This window comes from Crotalus tigris, unplaced genomic scaffold, assembly GCF_016545835.1.
Source record: "Crotalus tigris isolate CLP2741 ecotype Arizona unplaced genomic scaffold, ASM1654583v1 scf7180000023830.6690815, whole genome shotgun sequence".
NCBI lineage: Eukaryota > Metazoa > Chordata > Lepidosauria > Squamata > Viperidae > Crotalus > Crotalus tigris.
In genome coordinates, this window is record NW_024100214.1 from 4,136,396 (window position 1) to 4,152,416 (window position 16,021).

The 16,021-nt window shown below is 37.9% G+C and overlaps 1 protein-coding gene across 8 annotated transcripts in view; it reads right to left on the reverse strand.

The window, feature by feature from the left end:
• Positions 1 to 16,021, reverse strand: part of PMS1 (PMS1 homolog 1, mismatch repair system component) — a 53,071-nt gene that overhangs the window by 22,233 nt on the left and 14,817 nt on the right. For 7 of the 8 annotated variants that reach the window (XM_039322107.1, XM_039322111.1, XM_039322105.1 and 4 more), the window contains 2 exons: positions 13,950 to 14,052; positions 11,628 to 11,791 (listed from right to left, as the gene is read on the reverse strand). In XM_039322107.1, coding sequence (XP_039178041.1) covers positions 11,628 to 11,791; positions 13,950 to 14,052 — 267 coding nt within the window. Of the gene's footprint in view, positions 1 to 10,662; positions 10,798 to 11,627; positions 11,792 to 13,949; positions 14,053 to 16,021 lie in introns of those variants that run through there. The other variant, XM_039322112.1, reaches the window with a different exon arrangement.

The window sequence follows — 16,021 nt, forward strand, 5'->3', positions numbered from 1 at the left end:
GGACCAAGCTATGGATTAAAAATCTTAATATTTAAACATTTAGTTAAATATAGTTTAATAATCTAGACTGCATGTAAACTAAGATGCATGTGATACAACTCACAGTGAGGAGAAAAAAACAGGCCAACTTTGAAGCATGACAATCTGCTAAATACAAAGTTCACATAACAAAAGCAGTTACTGTCCTAGGCATTTATATTTACTTTTTAATCCTAGATTGATATCATTTCTAATTAAGATTCATAGTCTTATTTAATTTTTAAAGCCTTGATAAAGTACTACAGTACATTTATGATTCTTCATTCTATCTCACAACAGGTTTCCCGAACTGTTTGATTTATAGTCGTGACTATATTCTGAAGATTATGCTATAAATACATTGTCGCACACCCCTCTATTTTCTAGGTCATATAAATCTGGGGACCATGATGAGCCAAGAATGAATCTGACTCTAGGCAGTATGATGACACTGCAAAAGTATGCTATCAAAATATACTATTACATACAGACTATCTTAGGTTTAGTGAAAGCTAGCCAAATATATCTTGCCTTCTGTTTCATTGAAGATTATAAGAACTTATAATTTACAAAATGAAACAGAACAGCCATTGGTATTAAGTACCGAGGGCATCTTCCCTGGGTAAAGCCTGTCATCTGGCTCCTATTGAAACATCCCTGTTGATCACCACTTGGACATAACAAAACCCCCAGATATTTCATTACCTCTTAATCCTGGCCTTCTGCTTCCCTTACCTGGCAGGGTGGGGGGAGGGTCCTCTCCCAAACACACAACCCAGATACCCAGAGTCAACCTGGGGGTAGGGAGTAGTAGCAGGACTTGTAGTGCTTCAGCACTCGCTCTCAACACAAATGGGGCCCCAACCATAGTATGTTAAATATAATTAAAATGAAATCTAATTAAGTTTATGACTTAGGCCACCCATTTTTATTTTCTGGAATACGGTGCCTGCTCATCAAATGTTTAGTGCAGTGATGGGGGACCTTTTAGAGACCGAGTGCCCAAACTGCAGCCCCAAACCCACTTATTTATCACCAAGTGCCAGGTGGGTGTGGCCCACTGGGTGGGCATGGCTGTGGTGCTCATGGCAGACTGGGTGAGTATGGCCAAGGTGGGCGTGATCACCTCAGTGTTGCTCCTGGGGAGGGACGCCTATGGGGGCCGGGTAGGGTTGGGGGGGTCTCTGGCAGGTGGGGCAGTGGGCAGGAGGCTCGTCCTGCGGGGTGAAGCAAAGCAGGGTGGAGTAGCCATTGCAGCAGGGCAAGGCGAAGCAGGGACCGGGGTGACTGCTGCCTGACACTATCGGCCCCTGCACACAGAGGCCAGCGAGTGCATGGGTACTGGGATGCATCCAGCCACGTGGACCTCGGCGAGTTAGTGGGCAGCTGGTTGAAGAGGGACGGTTGCCATTTCTGGGGCATGGCGCGCGCGCCCACAGAGAGGACTGAGTGCCGCTTCTGGCACGCGTGCCATAGGTTCGCCACCACTGGTTTAGTGTATTCCTTGACTCTGTAAAACTTAAAGATTCCAGAAAATAAGTTATTTTCTGCACTCATTTTGTTTCATAGGAAGTTCAGTGAATACTTCAAAAGGTATGCCGATATTAACAATATCTGTGCAGCATGCTAAGATACAAATTCTAATTTAGTTCATCAGAATTGACAGTTTTATGAAACTGATTTTTGTTTTGGAGTCTACTAATCATAGTTCCTAACTTGGATGAAACAGAAAGGATGCCTAAGCATAGTTTAGTGGTTTTCTTCACTGTTGACCCAAAAAAGAAAGTGAATGGGCATATTCATATTGTACAATGCCGATTTCCTAAACAGATTCTTAAACTTTTTGCTTGGCACTAAGTAGAACATAGCCATAAAGGTTTTAATCCTAACCCAACTCAAATTGCAATGTTCCCCAGGGTAAAAATGTCTCACATTTTTTATTAAAAAAGCCACTTTTAGCCAAGATAGATTGCTTAAGAGGCCAGATCTAGTCCATAGACTACCAGATGGACATACCTGTTTTAAAAGTACTAATTTTAGAAACTTGTGTTAAAAAGTTGCAAGCAGATGAGACCATGCGTACCACTGAAAGCTAATGCCTTATGAAAAATAATACTATCATCAGGAGTTGTTTGGATCCATAGAAGCACTGTAAAGTACTTGTAAATTCCAAAGATGAATTCAGTTCCTCAATTAACAAGCCACATTTTTTTTAAAAAATGTTGTTTCTTAGCATACTTGGTGTTACCAATCTCAATCACAACACAGGGTGCTATCAACTGGGACAATAATAGATCTTTGGGTCTGCTCTGCAGGATTTGAAAATTAATTTTCCTACTGGATTTTCCCACTGTCAGTGCTAAGAACAGACACTGCCATGATTGGCAGACTCAGATTTCTCCTTGCTCATCTGAACCCTCCTTTTGAAAGGGAAGGTATTCTGGAGAAGCAGATGACAGAAAAGATTTGGACAGATGAGAGAGCTACTGAAAGAGACCACTAGAGATCCAAAGTCCAAAGGAGTACAGACTATTGAGCTATTGTATGAATAATTCCAGCAATTAAGCAAAGGCCAATCACATCCTATTAAAAATTAAAACTCCTCTTTTCAATAGCAGAAGAAACAGAGGGAACATTGACATGTGTGAGACCCAGAAAATACGAATTGCATATCTGTTCTGTAAAATGTTATTTGTTTGTTCTCATCTCATCCAGTCTCTCATAGCTTCCATATTTTTGAGCAAGGATCACCAATATATTATTGCTGATGTGAAGTGACAAGGTATAACTAGATATTATCAACATGGAGATGTTTCATCCCAAATCAATGGATTAACATTTGTAGATCAATACAGATGCTAAAATAATATGGATAGCCAGCCTTTGAGATACCTTCCATGGGAACAACAACCATGACTTTTCCTCTACGGTGACTATGGACTGAAACTGTCTACTCAGAAACACCATAAAGAGCACACTCACTTCTTGTAAGCAGTCCAGAAGGATTTCATGGCTGATAATATTTAATACTACTGGGGAAAGCTATCAGGTGTGAACCTAATTGGGAGGACTTCAGATATGCTTTTTCATCTAGGGCTCTCTATGTCCCGCTGCATTCTACAAAGCTTCTCCCAAAAAGGGCAGATTGGAGATGGGACAAAGTTATCTAACATGGTTAGATTGATAAATTACCTCAGGAGCAGATACATTATTGCTTCCCTCAAGGTAGATGATACCCCTTCCTCTCATAAAGAGGCACTTTTCAAGTATAGTATCCAACTGGAAATCCCTTCCTAGTTACCAGAAGGAGCCAAGCAGAACATGGATTCCCCCCCCACCCCAATAATAGAGCTATTATAATACAGAAAACCCTACTCACTTCCTTGGATTGCACAAATTGAAAACATTTTCAGATAACCTTGCAATATTTTTCCCCAAACCACTCACTATATTCTATCCAAGTGACATCCACTTTTGAGCTAAATACAAGTGATTTATTCACATGGAATCTCACAAATATGTTACAGCAGTGTGCAGGAGAACCATTCCACTTACTCTTCCTGAAAACATTCTGGGTAACCTTGAACAGAATGGTGCTGAATGTGAATTTGTAAATGCAATACACACAGTAGAATAATGACTTTGCAGCCCTTATTGCCACACTATGTATGTATGTATGTAAATTATATATGCATCTCCCATATAAAGTTACTTTGGGCAGCATTATATAACATATAGATGTTAATATGTCATGTCCCTCTGACCATATACAGTCTTTGTCTTCTAATATTCTAATACTCTAAGCAATTCTGTCACTTCACTTCTAGGCGCTTCCTGGCAAAGAATTAGGAAATATGTTGGCTTGCATGCCACCCCTTTCCAGATCCCCAATCTAGCTTTTTATCTGAGGGCAGGAAAGTGATAAGAGTGTATCATTCATCACCCTCAAAGCTTCTGCCTCTATGAATCCATTACCTGTCACTCTTTGCACCCATCTACCAGTTAGCCTAAAAAAAAAAAAAAAAAAAAAAGGCAGGTATTAAAATCCCTTATGTCCTGCCTGCAGAAGATGTCTCCAAGATGATTTGTACATGATACAAATGGAATTCAAATTCAAATGGCAGTTCTTGATCAGTGCCAATTCTTGATCAGAGCCAACAAGGAAATATCAAAAGTAACAGGAGTGTTTCCTCTTGCCTTTTTCTATGCGAAAAAGAAAAAATAACTGACACCCCAGTATAATGCTCAACAACTACAGTAATATTTGTGTAACCAAACACAGGAGCAGGCAATACAAAAATGAAAAAATCCCACAAATCTCTTTCTCATGGTATTTGACACTGATGAAATGACGTTTGTTCTTTCCCACAGGATTTTAAAATAATCGATATACCCCACAAGGTCTGAAGACCCGCGTTTTCACATTTTACATTAAACCTACTACTATATGTACAAGCAGCTAATATAATTTTCTCCTGTAAATGCTATGCTGCCGTTTGAAAAATGTGATGGATGAGAAACAAGATGACTGAAGGAACTGGTAACAGGATACAAAAATGTCACCTTTAGGTCAACACTTCACATTCAACCTGTTGGGGGCTGGTGCTGTTACATTAAATATTTAACAGCTGAGAGATAGTAAGATGAGTTGGTCTCAGTCATTTCCTAGTAGACAGGTGTCCATCTTCTCCACATACACTTGCTAATCAATAAGATTTTCCTATTCTAGTAAACAAGCTTCCTCTTTCCTTTTTCACATAGATATGTGCTATCGTTTTTTTCACGCAAAACATTCCCTTTAACAACACTATTTTAGTAGGGCCCTGCAGAAAGCAGCTAAAATCTTGGTATTTCCGTCTGTGTTAAAATATCTGCATGACATCAGAAATCCAGTTGTTATAGCTAGCCAATTTGTTATATCATTTCAAAAGGAAAAAAGTCTTGACAACTCAGTTATACAAATACCTTTTCGTAGGCTCCCATTTTGGAATGGACTGAGAATTCCAACTTAATCCCAATTTGCTTCACACTCACCAAATGTAAGTAGCAATTCTTATGTGGACCCAATCTACCTTGCTAGCATTTCTAGTAATTTTACTAATTTGAAATATTTTAAGTGGCAAAGCATTTAAACTGTTTTCCCCAAACACAAATGGGAATTCAGATTCCCATTTTTGTTTGGGGAAAACAGTTTAAGCCATATACTTTACAGGGCAAAAAGCAGCTAAAATTTCCAGGTAGTGAAAATACGATAGGATTTTTTTTTTTTTACATTCATTAACAGGCAAGAAATAAACATCTAATACTCCCAATCCTGTTCCAATAATAGAAACGTTAAAAAAAATCCATAACAAAAATGGTAAGAAATGACTTCCCTGTGATCATTATATTATTCAGTTTGCTTTCAAGGAACATGATGATGAAAGAAGAAAAATACCTCTTTCTAACATAACCATACTGGCAGGCGTATCAACATTATCAGTATTCAAAGAATGTCTTGGCAGGATAAACCTTCACAAAAAGATGACACACAACTCAATCTAGGATGTCAAAATAGCAGTAGTTCAAGGGATGTCTGTTCAGCAAACCATTATTTAATGTTAATGCAAAACAAAACACACTTTAGAAAAAAATATAATTATCCCAAGTTTTCAGGTTTAATAATATGAAAACATAAAGATTACTAAGAAAGCAACCCAAGTGGTATTCTTTTACAGTTTTTCAATCTATGGGGAAAAGGGGGGGGGGTATAAAAGCACACAGTGTGCTTTAAAAAGTTGTCAGAAATGAACTGAATACAGGGATAGGATATGGAATAATATCAATCTAGTGCAGTGGTTCTCAACCTGTGGGTCGGGACCCCATTTGGGGTCGAACGACCATTTCACAGGGGTCGCCAAACAATGCAGTCCGCCATTTTTCCCCCCTTTTCCTTAGCTGTGCTATTCCCTTTTATTCTATTGGCTTTTGAAAGCCAATAGAATAGACTCTCTTGAATAGAGTCTAATTCTATTGGCTTTCAAAATCCAATAGGAATTGTCCAGGCTGTCTCTGCCCTGCTGAGCCTGCCAAAAGTCCCATTCTGCAAACGGTGCTGCACCAGTTGAGTAGTCCTCGACTTACGACTGGTTGAGTAGTCCTCAACTTATGACCAGTTGGGGGGGCTCGCGGCATTAAAAAGGTTGAGGACCACTGATCTAGTGACTGTTTTGAGTATCCTTGAGTTCTTAATGCACTAAAGATAAGGAAAAATTCCTACCAATTGTGATTAGATCACAGTTATACATTATTTCAATACAGTTTAGAGAAGGAGGCTGGCCACAGAAGATCATATGTGATTTCTGGAATCAACCAGCGACAACAACCTATTTCTCCAGCTTCCAATTACAGGGAATAGTAACATTTATGTATATGATGGTTTTATTCTCAGTACAATGTTCCTAATATGTTTGTAGAAAATACATATTTACTGTAAAGTCCACATGTATCTCCAGAAACAATGACAGTGCTATAAACGCATAGCCAAATTTCTATAGGACATTACATACCTGACAAGATTCCAAAAGAGGCTAAATATATGTTAATATATCATAAATTAATTTACCATATGATTTACCATGTGATGAAAGCATTATATGCAAGAGGAAAGTTCAGAGCCATTTTTAGAACAGTAGAATGAGATACAATGCAATAATGAAGTGTGGCATGCTCTATTCACTATTTATTTATTTAGAATATTTATATGACTACCCAACTCCCTAAGGATGACTAATTATATTAAACAGTCAGCTATATCTTTTTATTGGTAATTTTATTAAAAATTACAATGATAAAAAAGTAATACAAACTAAAAATAAAAGTTTTCTTTTATTTTTATTTTCTTTCCAAATTTTTATTTCAAATCCATCTGGACCCTTATTCTATTTGTAACTTTCCAAAATCAAAGTTCTAATGATTCTTTGGCTGTTTATTCTGAAGTCTTTTTAAAAATCTTTAAACTTATATTTAAAACCTCTTTCACTAAAAAATGAAGGAAACTCACCCGGGGTTTTCAGGTCTGTCGATCCAAATGTTCCTAATAGCTGAAAAGCAGTTTATCCAGAGAGGAATTAAAGAGTCTGTCTACTCATTAGAAAGAGTCAGTCTACTTACTGGTTCTTTATTCCACTACAGTTGGCTCTACTTTTAGTTGGTCAGCTATATCCAATTCAACGTTATACTCCAATCCATTCCGTTCCCTAGCTCAACTATTTTTCCATTTTGTTGTTGTCAGTTGGCAATCCATGTGTGCTGCATATATATAATTATATAATGTATAATGTCCAATGAGCTGCCCCAGCACAATTCCATACTTTTCCCTAAATACTTTTGTACTTCTGCAATAGTGAGTTACTACCAATCACTATATTACACCAATGCCTCAGTTTTGTTCATGATAATTCTGTGGCTACAAACATGCCTGTGTATCAGAAATTGAGAGACATGTTCATAACATAGTAAAAAGTTTGGATGGCTTTTCTGTCACGTGATGAAAGAGTTTACAATAACATTCAAAGGGTAAACTTAATTCAAAGTTTCAAACATTCCAAGGCTTGATGTAGGAGATGACCAGGCTGAGTCCAAGGGAGGGGTCAAACGTGTCATCAGTCATGAGTCCCTTTGTGCCCAAGAGATCTAAGTCCAGTCCACTTTGCATTCCTTATCTACTGCCAAACTGCTTTGACTGTTAGTTCAGATTCCTGTAAAGCGCTTAAGCTTGCAATAAATCTTTATATCCATTTAAACTGCCTGGATCTCCTGATTTCCCTAGAGCTTGACACTTAAAATAGAATTTCAGATTTAGAAACATTAACTGTAATATCTTGTCTAACATTTTTTCCTTTCATTTCCAACCAGCTATTTCACTTCTTTCTACATAAAGATGGATTCAGCATTAGAATGTACACAAACTAACAGATTTCCATGAGTCCTATATTGCAACTACAAACTTTTTTCATTATACCAATATAAACTCCTAAGCTACCAATTTCAAAAACATTTCAAGATTATCCATAATCTCCAACCTTCATACTACTCTAGTTATTCATTTAGATGGCTAATTTCAGCCTTTTATACCATCCTCTATCTTATCTAGTAAGATCTATATATTATCTTCTATCCTATAAATGTATAGATGCACCCATGTAAAAGTGTCACTTAATAAAGCAAAAAATGAAAAGCTAAGACAATGTCCTTTAAACTTTGGGAGAAAAGAGCATAAACAAAGAATATATAAACCTGAGTACTCGAATAAAATAAAAATAAAATGTAAAGAACAGTCTAAATGTGCTTTTAAACAACCAAAACTTGTTATCTTTTATTCAGATCAGTTTATTGTATCTGTACAAAATGATGGTAGTGAACATCACAAAATGCAAAGGCCCTCCCTCCATAATAATTAAATGAATTTGTTACTTAAAAGTCTATTCTGGCTATTTGTTTTGTTTTGTTCTAATTAGAGCCACAGCTAATGAGCGACCTCTTGTGTTAAAGTTTTAAAACTATGCTTTCAATAGCCATGTTAAGAAGAAAAAAACAGTAAACAGGCTGAGATCAACGACAACAATCTAAATAAAAATTATTTTATCTTTTGCTCAGATCACCTGTGAAAATATCTCCAATTTCATGACACTACAATTATTTATGGTAAATGTTGGCTGCTATTACAAAACTATCTTCTTCTTACTATTCTAGGGGTTGCTCCTACAGCATTGGCAAGAAACAACATTTAGCTATTTTATTTCTTCCTTAACTGAAGCCATAATTTTTTTTTTAAAAAAAGGATGCATTGGTGAAAATAAAGGAAATGGCTACAAATATAAGATTATGTTGTCTGGATCTATTTCAAGAAATTCGGGGGGGGGGGGGGGGAAAGAAAACAAGATGATCAAGCATTGCCTGGTAGATTTTCAAGGTAACCTGGTTGGTCTGTAAACTGAGGTTATAATGGTCACCTCTATCAAACCAAGTGTTGTTTTCTTTGTGGATATTCTTTCCTCTCTCTTTGATAGAAGTGGGAGAGGGGCCTATTCTAGTTTCCGTTTCTGTATTAGTCATCCCATGTCTATCGTTATGTGTCCTCCTGGGTCCTTCTGCAATGTTTGTTTGACTGCTGATAAACTTGCACTGCCTGGTAGTGTATGTTACACACTTCCTAAATTTGTGGCCAAAACCCCATATATGTAATCTATGTTTTAGGTTTGATTTTCAAGAACTATACGTTTCTCCTCAGTTTACCCCTAAAGGCTATGAATGCATCTTGTATTTTGACTCTAACTTGGGTCAAAAGTGAAAGTTATATCCCCAACAATGTGCAGAAATATTTGTGCTTTTTTTCTTTTTAACTGCGTTCAGAGGTGTAACTTTTTCTGCAGGATCATCTCATGTGAAATCAACTTGGGCCATGAACAAATTAGTTGAAGGTAAAATAAGCAATCTGACAGGGGAGGGGGGGGGTAACTTTCCATTGCAGCAAATATCTCTAAACAATTGTTAATTGGATTCATTTAGCCCGCTTTGGGTCTCAGTAAATGCACATGATCTTCCCAGGATCATATTTCTTTCTCATTAAAGAATATTACCTGATTTTTTTAAAAAACTAAATATACACAAACATATTTATGGAGATTCCCAGTCATCCAGGTATGGTTGTCCCAAAGATGCTTTTTTCCTGTAGCCAGGAAGGCTCCACACACATTTGCACTTCTCAGGTTATCCTGAGGACACAGGTAAACCTCCGAAATGTTTTCAGTGACTCTCGAAAGCACGGGTGTCAAACTTGCTACAATCATGTGATGTGTCGCGACATAGTGTGACTTTTTTTGCATTGCCAGAGCTGGGGTGGGCACGGCCTCCGTATGATGAAACCGTCCCACGGGCCGGCAGTTTGCTCTAAAGGAATGCAAATGACTATCTGTCTGCAAACAACATAAATCCTTCCATTACCCACTATCTAGTCAGAGCTAAAGAAGATTCTTGGATGAGAAGTGAAGTCTTCAAAAGAAACACAAGAAAGTCCATTTTCCTTCTGAAAAAAGCACCTTTGGGACAACTATACCTGGATGACTTGAGAACCTCCATAGACATTTAGCTATGCACTTTGGGATTGATGAGAGTTGGACACCCCCTCCCCAGCCCAATTAAGAAATAATCTAGGAACACCCCAACTAAACTGGGTCAACAGCAGCCTGAGGCTAAAACAGCAAACACTTGACACACACAATGAGGAACCAGCTAGCAGCAATCAAGACACAACAATAAAAGTAATTAACACCTTTTAGGCAAGAAAAAGGAACTAACAATAGTCACAAACCAGCAAATCAAGAAAGACAAATTTTAACTCACCAATTAGAAATGGTAAGTTTGTTACCAATCAGAAATGACAAGTTTGGAAACCACAAAAGGGTATAAAAACCCCTGTTTAAAGATCACTCTGTCTAGCTAGCCGGGGACTCGAGCTGAATTGTCACTCAACGCTGATCCTCGAAATAAAACCTCTTTCTGGTAGCTGGCTTCACGATCTATTTCTTCTGCACTGTGCCGTCAAGGAGAATCCCGGCTGGAAGAACCGAACGGGGGAGTTCCTCCCAACAGGATGAACACCCTTCGAATGGTGAGAGGCTATGAACGGATTTCCAGAAAATATTGCAGATCACAGGAACCATTTGTGCTTTAGTTTGAGATTCAGACAGCACAGACTCATCCCCAGTAGCCTGTGCCTGTTTTCAACAGCGAAGGGACCTAGGGAAGAAAACATCCTGCAGCCAGGAAGACTCCACACACATTTGCACTTCTCAGGTTACCCCGAGGACACAGGTAAACCTTCAAAATGGTTTCAATGACTTTCTAAAGGAATGCAAATGACTATCTGTCTGCAAGCAATAAAAATCCTTCCACTCCCCACCATCTAGTCCAGTGGTTCTCAACCTGTGGGTCAGGACCCCATTTGGGGTCGAACGACCATTTCACAGGGGTCACCAAACAACACAGTCCGCCACTTTTTCCCCCCTTTTCCTTAGCTGTGCTACTCCCTTTTATACTATTGGCTTTTGAAAGCCAATAGAATAGACTCTCTTGAATAGAGTCTAATTCTATTGGCTTTCAAAAGCCAATAGGAATTGTCCAGGCTGTCTCTGCCCTGCTGAGCCCGCCAAAAGTCCCATTCTGCAAATGGTGCTGCAGCAGTTGAGTAGTCCTCGACTTATGACCGGTTGAGTAATCCTCGACTTACGACTGGTTGGGGGGTCGTGGCATTAAAAAGGTTGAGAACCACTGATCTAGTCAGAGCTGAAGAAGCTTCTTGGATGAGAAGCGAAATGTCTTCAAAAGAAACACAAGAAAGTCCAATTGCCTCCTGAAAAAAAGCACCTTTGGGACACACAAACATACGTATATAAAAAATAAGTATTTTTGCAAAAGTAGAAACATCCAATATTTTAATAAATTTCATCTGTCCATTAGATGTCACTCTTGTCTTTGAGATAACCATGCAGAGATTATGGCAGGATCCTTTATTGAAAAGCAAAAGCAGATTTTGATTATGAGAAGCAGCAATTTTATAAAATTATTACCTTGTTATGTGTAAACATTATTCTCAGTTCTGGTTTTATAATGCCATATGCCATCAACAGCTTCTGAGTTTTTTTCATTTCTTCCTTACATTTCTTATCAGTAGAATAAAACTGTTTTCTTACAGGCAGATTCTTGAACAGCTTTTGAACTGTTACAGTTGTCCCTACCAAGAAGAGCAAGTGAGAAAAAAAGCAAAGAAAATTAACTTACAGAAATGTTCTTTCAATTCTATTCATACATCCTTTTATTCTTTTAAATTGCCCGGAGTCACTGAGAGTGAGGTGGACAGTGATATAAGTTTTCTTACATAAAAATAAAAAAATATGCTGCAGGACTTTTCTGCATTGGTGTTTGTGTATGTAAACCAAATAAAACTATACTACCATAAGATTATATCACTGAAAGATTTACAGGTAATTCTCAACTTACGACCATTCATTTAATGATGGCTAGAACTTACAACAGAACTGAAAAAGTGGCTTATTACTTGTCCACAAAGTCATGACCACTGAACCACTCCTGTGGTTCCATGACCACAATTTGGTTGCTTGCAAACTGGCTTGGATGTACAAGGGTTGCTGTGCCCTGCGGTTATGTAATCACAATTTTTACACAATTATATAATACAATTTTTTACCAGTTGCTTTATATGACCTCAAAATGAACAGCCAAATATCTGTTCGCTCAGAAAAGCAAGAAAAAAAGAAGTCTAGAATTCAATCCCTAGAACACTGTTATATATACAGTCACTGACAGTGTTTCATTTTGGCTTATAGAGACACACCATACAGATGGTCTTCATTTAGCAATCACAATTGGGACTGACAACCTGGTTGTTAAACGAAGTGGTCCTAACTGAAACTGCGACTGTATTTATAATCTTACTTCAGCTTTCTTTTGTTTTACAGACCTAGGAAGGTCATAAATATGAAGATTGGTCACAAAGTTACTATTTCATCAGTGTCGTAACTGTGAATGGCTGTTAAATGAGGCAGTTGCTAAATAAGGATTACCTGTACATATAACGAAATAATGCTGCTTTGTACTAGATTTGGATAAAACAAGATTGTTTAGTCAGAAGTGCTTGGGCTGGGGAAATACGGCAGGAAGAAACCCATGTTGATAGGTCTCTTTAACAACAGCATCTACAGACTTTGACCTTGGCTTCATCAATCAGTTCTGATGATAATTTGTCCTTTTAGGTCTTTAAATTGAAAAATATCTAAGTAGTTGTTGTTAAGGTATACCAAAAAGAGCTATGGTAGTGCAGTGGTTAGAATGCAGTATTGCACAGGCTTACTCTGCCCGCTGCCAGGAGTTTGTTCCTGACTGGCTCAAGCCTTCCATCCTTCCGAGGTCGGTAAACTGCTTAGAAAGTTCTGTAAAGTACTATGAAGCAATATATAAGTCTAAGTGCTGTTGCTATTGCTAAAAGCTGTATTATTGCAACAAAGTTAAAAAACACAGCAAGGTATAACAATGCAAATAAGGAGAGATTCTCAAATTTTGTAATCCATAAGTCACTAAAATTTCAAAGAAGACTGACCCTTTTCATCACTTTGATGCCATAAATTCAGAGGTTTTCTCTAAATGCTTTAACTAATGTTAAATTTAAGCCCCTCGAGAAATGCAGTGATTCTGGAATGTAAAGCCTCTGGATAGAGGAAAACAATCTACCATCTTCCATTTTGAGCTGTGTGGCATTTCTTGGAAATAAAAAGTTAGAAAATAAAATAATAGTTTTATTCAGAGAACTGAAAACATAAGAAGAAATAGTCAGACATTATTCTTAAGTGTAGATAGTGAAAGCACGAATGCTGAACAATTAGACTAGATCAACCTTGAGATCTCTTCCAACTCTACAATTTTGATTCCTATTTAAAACAATCATTTCTGTTGCATAGTTAATCAGGTTTATCCGAGACTATATATGACTGAAACAATCAGAAGTTGCTTTCCTATTTAACACAACCTCGAGGGCACACCTGATCCTTTGCTGTAGTTTTCCTTGTGCTGAATTTTTCATTGCAGAATCCTTCGTGTCTAGAACCCAATTTTATATTTTATAAAGAGTTATATATGTTGAGTGTATATGAGTACACCTCATCAGTAAAATCTCAGTTTGGTGTGTGTTTTGATTTTTCATGTCTGACTCATCTAGTCTTGTTATTCTGAAAATCACAATTTTAATTATCAGTTCAAATTTTAAAATGTTATCCAATTGTTGTTCTGTTATCTGAAGCAGAAAAATCACAGGGACTCATAGCCATGAACTAATGATTCAAAGATAGAGAGTAATATAAAGTGACTAAAAGCCATACCTGTTCCAAGATGAGATGGCTTCTGAGAAATTATATGACCGCTTATATCAAAATTGTACTGGGTGCTAAAATCATCAGCAGCTGTCCTTGTTGTAATAGAAACCTAACAATAAAGAATCTAATGTCAAGTATTTAGGAAAAGATATATGGACATTCTATTACCTATTTAATTCTCACAAACCATGATGATGATGAATTGTTATTTATTAAACTTGTATCTCCCCAAATCTCAACAACTCTGTGTGGTTTACAATATCATGATAATCAATAATGATTGTTCCTAGAAGAGTAAAAATCATTAAGAGAAGGCATTTTGACAGATTTATCTTCTGGACATGTAAAAGGCAATGGTGGGGGTGGGGGTGAAAATTGCTGCCATGGACAATGCTGCAGTGGGTGGGGGCTTCCCATTTTAAACTCTTTCCACTGCTGTTGCCTCTATAGCTGGACTCTGGCCTAAAACTGAATGGGCTGCCTCCCCAGGCACTCCCAGCAGCTGCGCTTACCGCCGATGGTCTGCCACCCCCTCTAGGCACTCCCAGCAGCTGGGCGCAAGCAGCATTTGCCTGCCACCCCTCCTGCAGATCTTGCTCTCTCCTGTAATCTGTCACCAATCACATCCCCCTTGCAGCCCCTCAGTCACTCTTCCCAGCACCATCATTGCTGCCTGCCACCTGATTGGCTGGCGGCTTCTTGTCCTATGGAGTGAAACACCAGGGACAAACTGTGTCTGGGTGAATGGGCTGGGTCGAAGGGTGAGGGGCGGAGGGCCAGGGAGAATCGCTGGGGGAGGGCCAGAGAAGGAAGAAACCTGGCAGTGAATGGGCTGAGGAGAATGGTTGGAGGTGAAGCGGGCATGGCCAATGGTGGGAGCCTAAAGGTTCCATTCCGCTTTGAAACAGCCTCATTTGATTTTAAGGAGAAAATAAGTACTTTGATGTTTCAAAGTATTGCCACAAGTCAAGTAATCCTCAAATCACACACAAGATCTAATTGTTTTATGAGTCTTCTAGGAGCAGAAGCAATAGACTTCTAAATACCAACTTATGGAGCGTCAACAATGATTATTGATCCTACAAGAAATACAGTTTTCTGCCTCTGAATAAGGATCTTTTAATATTCCTCTTCTGTTTGAAACTGTACTGTGCTTCAGTTTATATACAAATGTGTTGCTAGATGGTTATGCAGATTGTAAATGTAAAAAGCATTTTTATGTTGGCTTGTCATACTTAGATGTACAATTCCATTCTTGTGCATTGTATTGTGCTCAAATTTTAGGATGCCTTTGAAAATGAAGAGAATTGGAACATTTAAAACTACTCCGAAAACCTGACATACAAAAAAGCATTCACAGCCTGTCCAAATACACCCAAGGCCAACAAGCCAAAAAAAAAAAAAAAAAAAAGTGTCTTTTCAAAACATTATCTATCTTGGCTTGGTTAGCTGCTTGGCACATATGCACTTTGCCTATGATCATGTGCCCTTGATGCAGTTCATGATAACAGTTGCTATTATTGTCCTAGCCTCTTTGTATGTTAACTTGCTTGGCTTGTTTGCTGTTGACTTTTCTCTCTTTTGTCCCACCGACTTTTCAAATTTTTTTTTTTTTAACTAAGCAAAAATTGTCCCTTTCTGTTCTTTGCTGAAGTTTTTAAAATGGAAATGCAGGTAGGGCTTATTCGGCTTGAACAGAGCTGCTTTTTTCTTATTTCACTAAAGTTCAGCAAGACTCACGAAGCAGCTGTATGCAAACTGCTTTTGTTCTGGCAAACATTCATCAAAGTTGCCTCCCCGGAAAAACATGTCAAGTTGTAGAAAAATCGATAATGAAAGAAAAAAAGAAAGGAAGGAAGAAGGAAAACCCAGTATATTGTGTATATTGGGATTTTGTTCCTCCTTGAATTTCAGACAGCCTACTCTGAAAATAACTGAACAAAATTTGGGAGATGAGCAGTGTGTTTTTTTTAGAAAAAAAAAAACAAAACAAGGTTTATTTTGTATTTTCTCAATTAGCATCTGATCATTGCAGTCAGAATTCAGCAATGCCTTCTTCTCAAGTTTTCTACTTAACC